At 28.7% G+C, this 17,306-nt stretch overlaps 2 protein-coding genes and 1 long non-coding RNA gene across 6 annotated transcripts; 2 read left to right on the forward strand and 1 right to left on the reverse strand.

The window, feature by feature from the left end:
* The first annotated feature begins 4,732 nt into the window (after positions 1-4,732).
* On the forward strand, positions 4,733-5,348 carry LOC145935819 (uncharacterized). Its single transcript, XR_014425284.1, has 2 exons — positions 4,733-4,954; positions 5,263-5,348. It is a non-coding gene; the product is annotated as an uncharacterized LOC145935819 (long non-coding RNA).
* Torip (Torsin interacting protein) lies at positions 5,322-8,939 on the forward strand. Of its 2 annotated transcripts, XM_083037445.1 has the most exons (4): positions 5,322-5,448; positions 6,009-6,338; positions 6,591-6,782; positions 8,021-8,939. In XM_083037445.1, the coding sequence occupies exons 1-4, from the start codon at positions 5,437-5,439 to the stop codon at positions 8,297-8,299; spliced, it is 813 nt and encodes a 270-aa protein (XP_082893571.1). In that variant the 5' UTR covers positions 5,322-5,436; the 3' UTR covers positions 8,300-8,939. The 2 variants fall into 2 exon arrangements, with proteins under 2 accessions (XP_082893571.1, XP_082893569.1); XM_083037443.1 differs by having other exon boundaries at positions 6,009-6,782.
* Positions 8,940-10,800: 1,861 nt separating this feature from the next.
* On the reverse strand, positions 10,801-17,051 carry Kap-alpha1 (karyopherin alpha1). 3 transcript variants are annotated; one of them, XM_083037440.1, is made up of 8 exons: positions 16,896-17,051; positions 15,247-15,456; positions 14,902-15,099; positions 14,398-14,618; positions 14,006-14,269; positions 13,701-13,905; positions 11,362-11,665; positions 10,801-11,273 (listed from the first exon to the last, which is right to left on the reverse strand). In XM_083037440.1, the coding sequence occupies exons 2-8, from the start codon at positions 15,454-15,456 to the stop codon at positions 11,077-11,079; spliced, it is 1,599 nt and encodes a 532-aa protein (XP_082893566.1). In that variant the 5' UTR covers positions 16,896-17,051; the 3' UTR covers positions 10,801-11,076. The 3 variants fall into 3 exon arrangements, with proteins under 3 accessions (XP_082893566.1, XP_082893567.1, XP_082893568.1); XM_083037441.1 differs by having other exon boundaries at positions 15,247-15,470; positions 16,896-17,017; XM_083037442.1 differs by lacking the exon at positions 16,896-17,051 and adding an exon at positions 16,239-16,814.
* Between the last annotated feature and the right edge of the window lie 255 nt (positions 17,052-17,306).

Here is a 17,306-nt window from a genome sequence, read left to right on the forward strand (position 1 = left end):
AAGCAGTGGTATCAACGCAGAGTACTACCTGAAATTGGTTTTTCAACGTTGGTAACACTGAAACCGGAGTTTCGCGTTGTCACCGCGCGAGGTCTCCAACATCAATTCGGAGTTTGCCTGGGTCGCCTGCCGACCCTTAAGGGCCAATTTCACCAACGTCGGTTAACTTTAACCTCCGGTTAAACTATATCTTTGTCTCGTTTCAGATACGTTCATTAAAAAGAGACAAACATATAGTTTAACCGGAGGTTAAAGTTAACCGACGTTGGTGAAATTGGTTCTAAGGGTCGGCAGGCGACCCAGGCAAACTCCGAATTGATGTTGGAGACCTCGCGCGGTGACAACGCGAAACACCGGTTTCAGTGTTACCAACGTTGAAAAACCAATTTCAGGTTCTATGTAGTGGTGTATATCCGTACACGTACACACTATTGCATTGCTCACGCGGACGCACGGTAGAGAGACAAGGATCGATAATCACGTTATCCTTGTTCCTCTACCGTGCTAATCACGTGACATGCTACACGCGAGATACGGCCTGAAAATGCTTTCTGGCCTTCCGTAGCAGAAGGCAGGAATGTAGCAAGGCTAATAAGCACCCACTTTTTGTAAATTTTATATATGCTTATGCACATATGTGCGTATATATAACAAATAGTATCAAAAATTTATATATATGTCTCCAAATTGTACAATGATAAATAATAATGATAAAATAATAATTCGCAGAGTGAACTAATATACAACATGTAAGACACGGGCGCTTATTAGACTTGGCAATTTATTGCTTTTTTACTTCTACTTTTTTATCGATATTTTATGTATCGTCAGCGCGATAGAGAGACAAGGAGAGAACGAGTATTTTAATTCTTGTCTAACATGTAGTGGCAATTGTAGATTTATAGGCTAACAAATATATATTACTTAATTACTTTTTGATTATATTGATGTTACTGTATAAGAATACTTGCTCCATATAAATCGTGATGTAAAGAACATACGAGTAACATATTATAAATAGCTCAATGCAAGGTGTTCGGTCTGTCACCCTGAAGACTCAAGTTCAAGTCTATCAATATGATTTTTTTTAATAATATATTAGAATATATAAAAATTATTTTAAAAAATATATTTTTAAAGGCGATTAACTTTAAGAATTTTTAAATATTGAAAAGATCAATTATTTTACAACTATCATATACATAAAAATGCAAAATAATTCCGTGAATAAATTAATGTATCCTGTAATAAATCAATAATTAATATATATATATATATATATATATATATATATATATATATATATATCAGGGACCCGGACCAAAACCGATAACCGTTCCATAACCGTTTTTTTAGTAGAACAGAAACCGTAAACCGTATTGAAATTCTGATAAATTTATAACACCGGAACCATAACCGGACCGTTAAATTATTTTCGGTTTACGGTTCTTTTCGGTATTTTTTTCTGTTTTTGCGCAAATGACGGAAGTGTCATGATAACTGTCTCCTCGAAGTGCAATATTATACAATTATAATTATAAGAGTATTTTTGTGTCGCCAGTGAAGAATAAAATTAAGCAATTATTGTAAACGACCCAACTGGCTTAATTGATCTTTATTAATTCGATATCATATATAAATATACAGACTACGTTTCGACCTTTGGTTCAGGTCCTTATCAAGTCTAAAATTAAAGGATAATACTATATAGAAGGAATCATTTTATAAAAGCATAGCGCAAACCAAGTTGAAAACAACAATTATTATAAAGTAAATGATTAAAACATACCTTACTTAAATTTTTTTTCTTTTTTCAACATGTTACAATTCTCTCTGTACTAAACGTTTCGTATAGATGGTAAAAAACGAACTAAGTTAGACATCCTTTATTATTCTATCATAAATAGGGTTTAAATTCTCTGTGTCTTTATGTAGGTTAATCGTGTTGTTAAATTTTTTTATATAAAACATTTCAGCTATCTCTCTTTTCCTAGTATGTGTTTCACGATGTAAAATATTAAAGTCATGTAAATATTCATTTCTATGTTTGCTTATAACGCTTTGGTTACATCATTAACAACTTACAATTAGTCGATCACGCTATTTTGTTATCTGATGAACATTTCCATAATAAGAACTTACATATTGTTAAGGGAATCTTGTCTAATAATTGCTAAAGCAAACATAGAAATGAATATTTACATGACTTTAAATGGACAACCTTTAATATTTTACATCGTGAAACACATACTAGGAAAAGAGAGATAGCTGAAATGTTTTATATAAAAAAATTTAACAACATGATTAACCTACATAAAGACACAGAGAATTTAAACCCTATTTATGATAGAATAATAAACCCAGACAGCACAGTGACGTTTTAAAAACGTATTAAAAATGTACATATTGGACGTTTTGTACATATTTATAACATCCATATTAGAGCCTTCGACATCTTTAGGACATTTTAGAAATGTCCAGTGTTACTTTTCTGGACAATCGAAACATGTCCATTTTAAGGACTAAACGAACTAAAATTGGACCTGCTTCGAACATTGAACGTATATTTTATAGTAGATAGGTGTAGGTATATATGTAAATTTATATGTTTAGAGTTTAGAGTACTGAATATACCTATTTTAGTACACATACAGCATCAAAAAATTGCAGAAATCTTGCAAACATCCAAAAGAAACAAGCAAAAAAATTGTTGAAACTGTGTAAGTTCATTTTGTTTATCCGTAATACTTAGATATTCGCGTATTATATAATCTTAATATTTAATATTTGCAAGCTTTATATATAATTCTCATAACAAATCTTAAATACGGGAAAGATAGCGCCTCGTGCGTCACATAGCGGTAAATAAAAGAACTAATGATTAATGAATACTGTTTTTATAATATTTTTGGAATGTTACAGTAATATTTCGTTTAAAATATTACAGTTACATGTTCTTATAATGTCTCTCCAATATTACGTTGCAACTTGTAAGATTATAATATTGCTGCAATGTAAATGAAATGTTCTGTGCTGTACGTAAAATGAATGTTTTTAAAACGTCTAAATATAATATACTTTGAACGTCTAATAATGGATATTCTTAAAACATTCATATTATATCCATGGACATTTGGACTAAATAAAAACCAAAACTGGACGTCCATTGGATATTCTGTGCTGTCTGGGAAGGAAGTCTAACTTAGTTCGTTTTTTACCATCTATACGAAACGTTTAGTACAGATGAGAGAATTGTAACATGTTGAAAAAAGAAAAAAATTTTAAGTAAGGTATGTTTTAATCATTTACTTTATAATAATTGTTGTTTTCAACTTGGTTTGCGCTATGCTTTTATAAAATGATTCCTTCTATATAATATTATCCTTTAATTTTAGACTTGATAAGGACCTGAACCAAAGGTCGAAACGTAGTCTGTATATTTATATATGATATCGAATTAAGAAAGATCAATTAAGCCAGTTGGGTCGTTTACAATAATTGCTTAATTATAATTATTTTTTAAATGTTCTGAAACGTGTATGTATTATCGCAATAATGATAGCTGTGAAGATATTATATTTTCTGTTTTATATATATATATATATATATATATATATATATATATATATAGGTATATATATAAAGTATATATAAATTATATTACTTTAAAAAATTATTATTAATTTTTATGACATATGAAAATATATTTATATATGTATCTATATTATATATACCTATATCTAAATATATTTTTATGTATAATATGAAGTGTTGTTTATTTATGTCATAAAAATTAATAATAATTTTTTAAAGTAATATAATTTAGAAATTAATTTAATTAGAAAAACAAAAAGTAAAAATTTTTAAAAACCGGAACCGTAACCGAAAAAATCATAATTTAAACGGTTTCGGTTTTTTTATTTATCAAAAAACCGAAACTGGAACCGGAACAGTTATTCAATATTTTATTAAACCGTAACCGAAACCGAACCCTAATTTTGTTTCGGTCCGGATCCCTGATATATATATATATATATTGATTACTGATTTAGAGAGATAGATTTATTACTGGATTAATTTATTTACCGAATTTTTTGCATTTATATATACAATGTGTTTGTAGTTGTAAAATTATTGAAATATTTTCAATATTTAAAATGTCTTAAGTATCGCCTTTAAAAATATATATTTTTAATAATTTCTATATATTCCAATAATAATAAATATAAAAAAATATATATATATATACCGATAGACTTGAACTCGAGTTTTCAGGGTGATAGACCGAACACCTTGCATTGAGCTATTTATATGTTATTTATAAGTTCTTTATATTATTCTTTATGCAGCTGATATTTTTATACAGTAACATCAATAAGAAATCAAGATAACACATACTTGTCAATCACACATATATATATATATATATATATATATACACATACATATATATATATATATACATATATATATACATATATATATACATATATATACACATATATATACATATATATATACATATATATATACATATATATATAAACTTATAAATATTTTAAATATTCTTTCTAAATTATACATATAATAATCCTTAAAAAAAATATATATTTTAATATTTAATAAATCATTATTCTATAATTTGAGATACATAATATATGCGAGATACGGCATACAATAAGATACAATTATTGGAAGATATTGTTAGGAGCAAGATTTAAGATATCGTTATCCTCGTTTTACATATACAGAGAAACAAAGGTAATACGATAGCCGGTTCTTGTTGACATTATCTTTCAATAATCGCATCCGTGTGCTCAACATATTAGTATTTGTGCCTACATGGACGCTACTACATACGCGATGCAAGAGAGACAAAGACAGAACGATTATCTCTCTCCTTGTCAAGCTGTCAGTATGTTACCACGAAAATTTCCCCAGTTCCTTAGATCTAGTGAGAATCGTATCGTCCAGATTTCTCATCAAATAAGTGACATAGCTTCGTGATTTTTTTTTAAATATATTCTTTATATAATAATGCAATCAGCTAAAGAGCCCGATTTTGCATTTTTGCTCTTAAAAATTTATAATAAATTAAATACGGACTCGCGGCTAACCCAACCTTACCCGTTGCTAACTGCACATTTCCCCAAGTTTATTAAAAAATTGTATTTTCACCTTTTTTTAATAAAATAGCTCTTTAGCTGATTACAGTCGAGCTTACTGATTAAGAATATCGTAAATTTAATGAGATTCATTCAGTATTATGGCTAAAATCTGGATTATACGAATCCGTAATTCCCGGCCGGCCGACAGGCGTCTCCACCGTGTCGCCTGCCGACCCTTAACCTATACGTGATCCTGGTTGTCAATGAAATTAAATGAGGTTATGTTGTTCCATGTTGTTTTCATAAGAAATGAGCTTATCACTGCGGAATGAATGACAAGGTATCTTTCGTCGAAATATTATTGCTCTATCTAATTTTTTCAGAAATTTTCGTAGCTTTACTAAATGATATTAATGAAAGAAAAAGACTCGATTCTCTCATAACTGTTTATAGAGGTAAAAATATCTTTATCTTGATTGGTTGATCAGACGCTTTCAGCGACAAAACGAACGCAGCTTATGTAAATTACAAATTGTAATTGTAATTTTTCTTTCATCTTACATAAAGATGAAAAAGAAATTAAATTAGAAACTATAAAAAAATTAATTTTTCAATTATAACTCCTAAACCATATATTTTCGGACATATGTATGACATTTTTTTGTTTATGTTTGTGTGGAAAACTCGTGCCCAAAGTTTGTACAAGATTTCTGAAACATTCTGTATATGTGCGTTTATCTTCAAAACAATAAACTGGATAATGAACAAATATGCAATTAAGCTAATATTGATATCGATTATCCAGAATTAGATGGTTTTATTAAAATATTTCATTAAGATTGTATAACTATCTGTCTCTGATCAACTTATACAACAAATTATATAATCATTGTTTTGCAGATTCATGACTCACCAGAATTTACACCACCTATACCTAAATCTCGAAGATCTATAAGATCAGAAGAGGAAAGTTTTCATTTTTACAATAATTTTCATGAGTCATATATGGAAGATAACATATCTAGACAACAGAAATTAAACTTATCTGAAAATGAAACATTACTTAAAGATGATAGCATTAATGATAGACAAATAGAAAGTTCCGAGGATAAGGATATTGAAGAGAGTGAGGATAGTGAGAGAGAACTGTCTTTTCAATCGCAAATTGATATTTCTTTTAATAAGTTAAAACCTGAGAAGAGTTCTCGGTCACCTGTGAATAAACAAGATGTAAATAGTTTTTCTCTAGGATCTATCATTTCATCAAATTTTGTAATTATTTTAGTAATAGCGATTTTATTCAGTTTGATATTTTCATTGTTTCTAAGTATGAGTGAGAAAAAATCAACACAACCTGTAAATAATCCTATTTCGCTGTTTAAATCCATGGAGGAAATTAAAGCAAAATTTTATAATCAAGAATCAGATATTTGGAATGATATTTTTTCTGCAATAAATGAAATAATATTAAGAAATCCTAAGGTACCTCAAATTATTCTATTATTTGCGAATGAGACAACCACAATGGACTGTTTAGCCACAGCATTGGCACACATAAGCAGTACTGTTTTACATATAGACAGTCCTCTATATTTGAATCCAGAAAATTTTGGAGACGATGCTGGTGAGATCATTGACAAGCTAAATAAACATTCTTCAGCAAAAAAAGTTGTGGTATGTATACATACATTCCAAGTATAATTTCTTCTTATATACTAGGCTAGCGATGGAATTAAATATCTTGGTTCGAATTTGTTGCATGGTTTTGAACTCTCTATGACAGCGTTTCCCAAACTTTTTTTCCGTGGCCCGGTTATTTTTATACTTCTCCTTTGTGTATCGCCTATACTGTGGCCTATAAATAAAATAAAACAGATTTAAATGTCCATACAGTTTTCATATATTATAATAAAGAAACATTTACTCTTACAAAAATGTAAAGAAATAAAACTAAAACCAAATAATTTATTAATGAGAAGTGTGATGCTGTTTCTTGTTAGAGTGTATTCTCTTTTAGGCGACCCGGCTTTTGCTTTTGTGGCCCGGTGCCGGGTCGCGACCCACCATCTGGGAAACGCTGCTCTATATTTACTTTAAAAAAGAAGTTTTCAAGTAGATTTCAAACCTGGATGAAATAAATTTGTACTCTCTTTGAATACTTTAAAAAACAAGAGCAGTACATTTCCAAATACACATTCGAATCTGGATCAAGTGTGTTCGAATTTTTTTATGAGAAAATACATATACATATATATAACTTACTTTTTTATATAGAATATTGCGAGGAATCTATTATGTAAAAGAATATTTTTTAAATGGAACCTCCATATTTTTTTTACAAATCGATTCCTCACAATATTCTATATAAAAAGTTATAAGAGTAGAATAGTCAAAAAATGAATAATTTACGAGATATTTTATATTTTAATTTGACAATCTTGCATAAATTATGAAATATCTCGTAAAATATCTATTTTCCGATAAATCTTACCTCGATACAAAATAATAAGGAGAATCAATAGGTGTAAAAAAACACATAGTTATTTTTAAGAAAAGGTTTGTAATTTGCAATTAACAATTACATATTTTTTTCTTAAAAACAACAATGTATTTTCTTTACACCAATTGATTTCTCTCATTATATTGCACATAAAAATATTAAGGTAAGAATCATCGGAAAATTAATATATATAAGAAATAATAATTTCAGTATATTATACTTATATTATACGAAGTAATCGAATTCAGAAGTTATGATTTGAATTTTAGATTAAATATAATATATGAAATATTATTTCTTAGTATTATTTGAATCCTCTCTAGAAAATAAAACTTCGAATTCGATTCGGATTTTTAAATATATATTGAACTTGAATCCCATCCCTAACTTTAGCTAAACAACTTTGTTGCAGATAATTCGCAATGTATTGAACATCAATGCGGAAGCAATAAAAATATTACATAATCTGTGCGATAAAATAAACCCTTTAATTAGGGAAGCTATTTACATTCTCACTATGCAAACCAATGATTATCAGTTATCGCAGAAAAAGATGAAATTTATAGAAGATCAGTTTTACCATAAATTGTCAAAGAACATTGATCGTGATATTTTAATGGCACTTGTAACGCGCATCACTGATGGCGCAATTATATCGGTACAACCCGAACCACATTTAAGATATTGTTAAGCAAAACTAATGTTCTAAAGGCACATAATAATAATAATACAGTTTCTGTAAATAATAAGATTAGATATACAAATTATAAGTAGCAATATAAGGCTCCTAAATTGTCACTTGTAGCTATATCAGATTAAGATTATTTACAAGAGATTATTAAGAGATTTAGAGAGAGAGAGAGAGAGAGAGAGAGAGAGAGAGAGAGAGAGAGAGATCATTATTATATAAAAAATTTTTTTTACTGTCTTGATGTAAAGTGACTACAATGTCGAATTAGGAGCTTCAATTTTTTCTTTTTGCATCTGCAAGAATACAAACTATTGTAATAATTATTGTGATTAAGTTTCTCTCCAATTACAAATTAAAGAAATATAAGATTTGGATGTGTTAATTTTATTTTATTTTATTATGCCAATATTACATGAAATAAATTTTATTTTTAGTGAATTTTTCTAATCATAATTTTATACTTCTATTTTCAAAAAATATATAATGACACTGTTGTATCTAATGATTTCACGTATATTTTCAAGTAACCTACTTATTTAGCTTCAAAATAGAATACAATTAGGATTATTTCATGTGTATATTTCGATTTCATTATTAATGTGTCAGTCGGCAGTCTGTACAGTAATTGAATAATATTATATTCATTGTCTAATTATATTCATTGCTAATTTATAAGATTTCTTTCATTGTAATTTTAATTTAGTAAATAAAATAATTCGGGATAGTTATATATATATAAAGTAAATAATTGCAAATTGTATGTTGTAATGTACAAGTTATTACTATAATTATATATATACAAATACATATATAGAAATAATGAAAATTTAATTTTATATAAATTGTCATTTATGTATATAATAAACATATTAAATAAACAAATAATTCTTAATTTTTCTTATTAATTTGCAAACTTGTAAATGGATGTGTAAAAAAAAACGATTCATATATATAAAATATTATAAATATTGTTATGTATAAGATCTGACGAGATTTTCGTTGAATTTTTTACATGATTTATATAGAAGATTGTTAATTTGATATATTTTTGATATATATATATATATATATATATATATATATATATATATATATATGTAATTGTTATATGTATATATATGTAATTGTTATATGTATAATTTTATAAATACCAAGTTCATGAAATACATTCTTTTCTCGAATAACTTTTAAAAAAGTAAACTTAAAATAATCGTAAGCTTTAACAATATTTATTTATATAAATTTTCATCTTAAGTTCTTTATTAATTTATAATACAGCTCTTTGGGAAAATAAAATATATTGACGGCATTTGTTTCAACCAGCGCTTTCTTTTAACATTTTTTAAATAATGAAATATCTTTAAACAAAAAAATTAGTGATAAATTTATAAATTTTAAAGAATTTTCTCCTACATTTTAATTAGAAAAGGCATGCATAATAATATACAGTGACAATAACTTTTTTCTCTATGTTCTCATGTTATTACTTTGGAAGTAATTTTATAAATTGGCAATAAGTATCTATAGCTGCATTTGTTAAAATGATAAATTAGCAAAATTTCAATTACTGAGTTATAGTACAGTCATTTTCCGTCATAATTCAAATCGGTAACTAAAAATTGAGATGGTATATATAATTTATATAATATAGTATAGTATTGTCAAATCTAAATAATAAATATGTTTTATATATATTCATAGACTTTTCATACAGAATGTCCAAAATTTAATAATGTGCTGTACAAATATACTATTTGTTTTTATTACCTGTATATAAAGGGTTAAAAATCTGTTATATAAAAAAAAAATTATGAAACTTTATATAATAAAAATTATTTATTCAATCTGTAGATGTTTATAATTAAGACCAATTAATTATATGATACTGGATAAAAACATTAGTTTATACAGTAACTGGAAGTCAGAATTTTCTCTTGCACAATTGTTAATATAAAAGAAATAAAGCATTGTACGTATTTTAATACGTACACAAATCATCATACTTATTATAAAATACAATAAACATTTTAATCAATTTTTGTAAACTGATGCAATATTGCATTAATTGCTAGATGCGACTATTATTTTATTTTTTAAGGGCACTCTGTATAGAATAGCCTTAAAATTACGAGATACGTATTTACAGTAAAAAAGTTTAATTGGTCATGTTTCTATCTAGTATAAGGTGGGTATCGCGTTGCGTAATGTTGTCCGTGTTGGCTATATAGTCCCGTACTTCAGTCATTTAGTTTGTATCTCGCAGAATAGTGCTAGATTTTATTTTTTTCGTAATTATGTCAGTCAAAAGTCGGAAGTGATGAGTCTGCCTCGATAAATTGTCTTGATCATTGTCCTCACTTCTATTCTTAAGCACTAAAAACGTTTATGCCTCGTAAACTGAACGTCTCAGATACTAAATACATGCAGGTATAAGTCTATAAGTGTTCCTACACAAATTGTTTCAAAGTTTTAATGCAAACATTGTCGCAATTTGACATAGGTTTAAAAACAATAATTTTAGATATATTTATACACAGCGCATTACAGTTTATCCAGAATCAGAAAAAAGATTAAAAACTATACAAATTTTACTGTTTTCTAATTCAATGAAAAATAGATTATCTTGGGTTATTATTAGTATTTTTTTGATACAAATAAACTGAAGTTATATGGGTAAATATATAAAACCATGTTTTGTGTCAATGTATCGATTTTAGAGATACTGTAAACCCCATAGAAACAAATAACACTTAATGAATTAAAATTATATTCAGAATTTAAAACTCAAAGCCTTGCACTGGTAGTTGGGAAGAATCTGGTGCAGTGAATTGATATTCCTGCCCTTGTGAATCGATAGAGGGCACAAGTCTAGTATCCTCTTCCTCAGACCCAAAGAATCGTTCGATAATATCAAAGGCCTTCTGATAAATATCCATATTTTGATGAGATTGCAAGAACTCTATCTTGTCTAGGCCTAAAAAACATTAGAAGAAAAAAAAAAAGATATTAATAAATTAGTCCAAGTGTGTATTCATATGGCATAAAATCTATTGATACTTTACCATAACATTCTTCGATAAGAACTGCGTAAGGATTAAGACCATTATGCATAGGTGCATCTTGTTCTCCCAAACGTAAAATATTTTCTAATCCATTCAAAGCGACCTGAACAATTTTGGCATCCATAACGGTAAGTAGATCACACAATGGTGGAATACATCCTTGCATTGCAAGATATCGAATTTGGTCGGGTGTTCCTCCGCTAGTAGCATTTGTAATTGCCCATGCTGCTTCTTTACGTGTTTTAAATTCAGCTTTACTCAAAATTTCAATTAAAACCGGAAAGATATTGGCATCAATCACTGCCTAAAAAATAATATAAAGATATCTACATATTTAAATTTTATTTAAAAAATATATATGTTCTACAAAAATATTAATAATACAAATAAAGTTATTCTATTATTTCTATTATTACTATTATTATTAGTGATGGGATTAAATATTTTACAAGTAGGTGCAAATTTGTTTGCATGATTTAAACTCTTTATGCTTTGAAAAAAAAAAGAAAAAAAAAAATACTTTCAAGTGTAAACTTTAACCTCGAAAAGTTCGAACTCTCTATAAGTACTTGGAAAAACAAGAGCAGTACTTCCAAGAACATTCGAATCTAAGATCAAATATGTTCAAATCTTTTATGAATACTTCTGAGAAATTTTACATTATATAATCACAATCTAAAATTCGAATATAACTGTTCTAGATTACTTCGCAAATAAAATATATGAAATATTACTTATTATGTATTATTCGAATTTTTTAGAAAATGTAACTTAAGGCTCCTGGTACCTTGTCGACCATGTCGGAATCGTGACGTCAGAGGCGAGAAAACACACGCTAAAAATTTTTAGATGCCATTCCTAAATAAAAACATATTTGCATAAAATAACACTTAAAATCTCTTTAATACACTTCTAAAAAACGCCGAAAACTATCCTTTTTCCTTTATAATCAATCAACAGCTGTAAAATGTAATATTATGAGGCCCAGTCCGTCTGGTCTTTGCACATGCGCAGTCATTCCGCATGTCAAAGTCTGATATCTCGATCATTTTACGATTGTTGATTGACTGTTAAGGGAAAAGAATAGTTTTCGGCGTTTTTTAGAAGTGTATTAAAGAGATCTTAAGTGTTATTTTATGCAAATATGTTTTTATTTAGAAATGGCATCTAAGAAATCTCAACGTGTTATTTCTCGCCTCTGACGTCACGATTCCAATATGGCCGCGGTGAGCACCCAGGAGCCTTAATTATTGGATTCGACGCAGATTTTTAAGTACATATTGAACTTAATCCCAATTATGCCAGAAACATGCAGTGTTGTGCTTAGATGATTTTAAAATTAGATAGATAAAGATGAGATAAAAATATATAAATTTATCTTACAAGGGAACGGTCGGAAGTGTCCCTCACCGATTTTAATGAGCTTTGAATATGTTGTAGAGCATTGAAAAATATTAGACCCGTATTTTTTTTAGCAGTGTATTTCGACGTTTAGGGGGTAAAACACCCCCTTGAAAAAAATCGGTTTTTTTATTTCTGAGCTAATACCGTCGAAACGGTAAAAGATATAAAACAATGTTTCAAATAAAAGTTTTATGGTTTTTAATATTCTTTAAAACAGTGCAATCAAAATTTTCAAAAATTAATTGGGGGAGGGGGAATTTCGAAAAATTTGATTGCATTGTTTTAAAGAACATTAAAAACCTTTATTTGAAAACTTATTTGAAACATTTTTTTATATCTTTTACCGTTTCGACGGTATTAGCTCAGAAATAAAAAAAACCGATTTTTTTCAAGAGGGTGTTTTACCCCCTAAACGTCGAAATACGCTGCTAAAAAAAATACGGGTCTAATATTTTTCAATGCTCTACAACATATTCAAAGCTCATTAAAATCGGTGAGGGACACTTCCGACCGTTCCCTTGTCAGATAAGATGAAGATGATTGTTTTAAATATATCTAGATAAAAGATAAAATTATATGGCGATTCATCTAGATAATTTCCAGATAATATTAAGACCGCTCATGTAAATTACAAAAAAAAATGTAAATTACAAAAGGGATATAAAAATATATTCATACTTTTATTTATAAGTTTTTATCGTTTACTGTTCAAGTTCTACTACTTAAGTATTTTTATGTGCTATGACTCTAAACCAAATTATCTGAATATTATTCTAGATAATTTAGTAAAACACTTTTTTTCATCTAAGATGTAGATATAGATAATACATATTTTTATTATCTATATAAAAATAAGATGACGCCGAAATTTTATCTAGATGATCATCTATATAAATTCTATTTAGATGACAACAAACATTGGAAACGTGACATACTTGTATCTGCTGGGGATTACCGGCAGTAATATTAGAGACCGTCCAACAAGCCTCTTTACGAACACTTTCCCGTGGCGAACTTAAAAGATGCAATAGACATGGTAATGCTGAACAATTTAACACAACTTGAGTTTGCACATCATCTCCGGTAACTATATTTCCTACAGCACGAAGAGCTGCGCTTATTACGTTATTCTGTTCATGCCTGAAAAAAAAAGAAAAAAAAAAGAATGTTTTTATCAGCGGTACAATTAAATAAAATTAATTTTTTGCGCATAACATATTTTACATAAATTCCAACATACATAAGAAGTTCTACAAGTCGTCTGCAAACACCGGCATCAATAACGGCTTGGATTTTGTCATTTGGACCATCGCTCAAATAAGAAAGCGCCCAACAAGCATCAGCGAGCACATCATAATCAGTATGATTGAGAAGATGTGCTAACACTGGTAAACATGGAGCGACTTTTGCGAAAGCTGGTGCCGGATTTTTTCCTCGACATAAATTTGATAATGCCCATACCGCATTGCGGGTCATAGAGAGACGCGTCGCCTTCGAGAGTACTCTAAAAAAAAAAAAATTTGATATATTGGAATGATTTCTTGTACAAAGTGCTACGAGTAATTTTTTTTATCAAAGTATAATAATAAGTGATAAGAATTTATACGAAATAGTAAATATAAGAAAACGTACTGCAAGAGTGGAGTGAGGATACCATTGGCTAATACATGATCTCTGCATTCGGGACTGTCTCCTGCAATATTACCCAATGCCCAAACGGCTTGTTCTTGTACATCTTCGTATTCAGAACCGAGTAAAGATATGAAGGTAGGAACGGCTCCTGCATCTATCACGATACGTGTTTGCTGAGACGTGCCACTCGCTATATTTGTCAAAGCCCATGCTGCTTCAAACTAACAATTAATATTACCATTTAAATATGTTTTTGACAAACTTATATGTGTATACTTATTTAGCTTTAAAGGTTTTCCTCAATATTACCTAAGAAGGAAATCAATTCATCTAAGTATCAAGATAATCAGAAAGAAGAGTTCGATTATTGAAGTTAATATATTAGATAGGGTTTATTATTTACTATGACTTGAATTTCCTTATTGATGTAATGGTTTCATAAGAAATTCTAGATGCTAGGATAATTGATTATAAATCTATTTATATTTATTTTCATATACTAACCTGTAGAGTGCAATTTGTATTATTTTTAAGAAATTCAACGAATTGTGGCACAATTCCTGTTTGTATCACTTCGTCTATGGGAGGATTTGGTTCTCTCGATAATAATTTTCTAAATTTTTGTGTTGCAGCCAATTGATCTTGTATGTTAGGACTATATAGCGCATCTACCATTTCAGATGTTATAATACCAGGAGATTGCTAAAATACAAAAAACGTATATTTTTTTCAAAATACATTTAAAAATAATTATATTGACATATAAATATATAAAATATATATAACTATATAAGATTTATTGTGTGTGTGTGTATAAAACCTAAAAGTACAATATAATAATTATATTACCGATTGTGCTGTAGGAAGTGAATTTTCATCCGTAGCCGTAACATTATCTTCATCCGCAACAATGTTAGGGACATTGCGACGTTTTGATAACTGCTGTTCACGTTTTTGTTTTCTTAATTGAACTCCTTCTTCTTCTCTGCGCCTCCGTAGTTCTTGTGAATCTAATCCTACGTTTTTATAACGATGTTTATGTGTAGGTCCAGTTGACATCTAAAAATAGCAAACTTTATACAACACATATAATAGTATAAAAAATGCAATATAAAAATATAAAAAATATCTTTTTTTTTTAAACCACAATGTAATACAAAGGTAAATTCATAGATTTAAAATAGTATAATTACACATCTTTAATATGTTATAAAAATAGGAAACAATATATTCTAATTATCACTGTTTTTGTCATAAGTAATAAAAATTTATAGAAATATTTTTTGTATCAAACTATAGCATTAAAAATAAAACTTTCCAAAAGATGTCTACTTATATTATAGAAAAATCGAGAAAAATTTTTACAATTTCTTATATGTATATAGATTACATGTATCTCAAATATATCCATAAGAAATATTATAAAAGCACTTTGATGCTACTTTATCATATATTAAAAAATAGTGACTTTAATCTGTTATTTTGAATTTACTATTTTATATTTCAATTTTAATTTATAAACAAACACTTGGGAAGAAACTTGTATGTATATATATATGTTGTAATATATATATATATTATATACATACAAGTTTCTTATATATATATATATATATATATATATATAACCTATATAATCTATATAAAGATCTATTGTATAAAGAATTCTTTTAAAGTTATATTTAAGATGCATTAGTTTTCATTGCTATCAATAACAGAAGAGATAAAATAGCATTATGTAAAAAAATCTCTGTAAAAGTACTATCTGTGAAATATGCATTTTTTCTAGAGGCATATTTAAAAATTTTAAAACTTCTATAAATATTGAAAATAATACCTACGTTTGTTGGACTTTTTTATTCAGAATGACCTCCCGAACAATCTGTTATTTATTACACTCGTTCCAACTCATTCTGTATACTTGTGTTTCGCGCGCGCGGTGTGTGTGTGTGTGTATATATACACACAGAATGCATTCGTCATATAAATGGAATTTACTAGTAAAATACAAAAACAGTAGAAAAAATGTAGGAAAAAAAAACCAATACCCGTTTCGGTTAAGAAAAAAATTTTTTCTTTTTTTTATGAAAATAAAAAGTAATAATAATAATTCAAGCTAAAATACCATAAGCAGCCTTTTCCGCATTACCCAATATCAGATCTCGACCAACGAGGAGGGGGGTTTCGACAATGGATTAATCCCACATGAGGGTTAGGCATGATTGAAGTCGGAAAAAAAATTGTTTAGGACGCGAGGATATTTTTTTTGTCCGCGCGATTGTATCGCGAAAGGCGATCGCGTGATCGCGAACGCGGTCGCGATCGCAGATTTTTGCGACATGATCGGCCAGTTAGACATTTTGGCACTCGCGCTCACGGTAGGACTGCGTGACATTGGGTCTGAAAATCTCTCGGTTCGACACGTCACGCGCGTGTAACGCAATATATTCGCGAGCGCGAATCGTTATCGCGATATCGTCGGACGTTTATATACTTACGGCTGTGAAATCAGATTCGAATCAGACGGATCAGGCGTAAAAGATCATAAAATTTAACGCAAATCCAGACGCCGCCGCCGCAACTTTTCCTTCCACCACGAACTATATGTACATACTAACAACGATGGAGATTGGAAAACTTCGCTTCGCGAGGAATCATGGATTTTCCTCTAGCCGCAGTAAGCAGAGTGCCTATTGGCCGTATCAGACTACGGATTAAAGGCTGGATTATAGAGGCCGTAAATTTTTTCCGTAAAGCCCGTGTCATACTACGTATTGCGGACGCGGATCGGGGATCGGATTGAGATTGCGGATCACCGAATTTGGATTCTTTGTTCACACTGCGGATTCAGTTTGCAGTGTGCGCATTTTCGTTTGCTGTGTGTGATAATGTTTAATTTACAAAATTAT

The sequence above is a fragment of the Prenolepis imparis genome, unplaced genomic scaffold (assembly GCF_030444845.1).
Source record: "Prenolepis imparis isolate NDT839.2.m4 unplaced genomic scaffold, iyPreImpa1.0 SCAF_5, whole genome shotgun sequence".
Classification (NCBI taxonomy): domain Eukaryota; kingdom Metazoa; phylum Arthropoda; class Insecta; order Hymenoptera; family Formicidae; genus Prenolepis; species Prenolepis imparis.

Bases quoted from the DNA above. Each gene is read 5' to 3' on its own strand.
- Torip (XM_083037443.1), top strand. The intron at 6,783-8,020 runs GTATGTATACAT...ACTTTGTTGCAG, and splicing joins CTTCAGCAAAAAAAGTTGTG to ATAATTCGCAATGTATTGAA.
- Kap-alpha1 (XM_083037440.1), bottom strand. From the start codon at position 15,456: ATGTCAACTGGACCTACACATAAACATCGTTATAAAAACGTAGGATTA. The intron at 15,100-15,246 runs GTAATATAATTA...TTTGTATTTTAG, and splicing joins CACTTCCTACAGCACAATCG to CAATCTCCTGGTATTATAAC. The intron at 11,666-13,700 runs GTATGTCACGTT...ATTATTTTTTAG, and splicing joins GTAATCCCCAGCAGATACAA to GCAGTGATTGATGCCAATAT.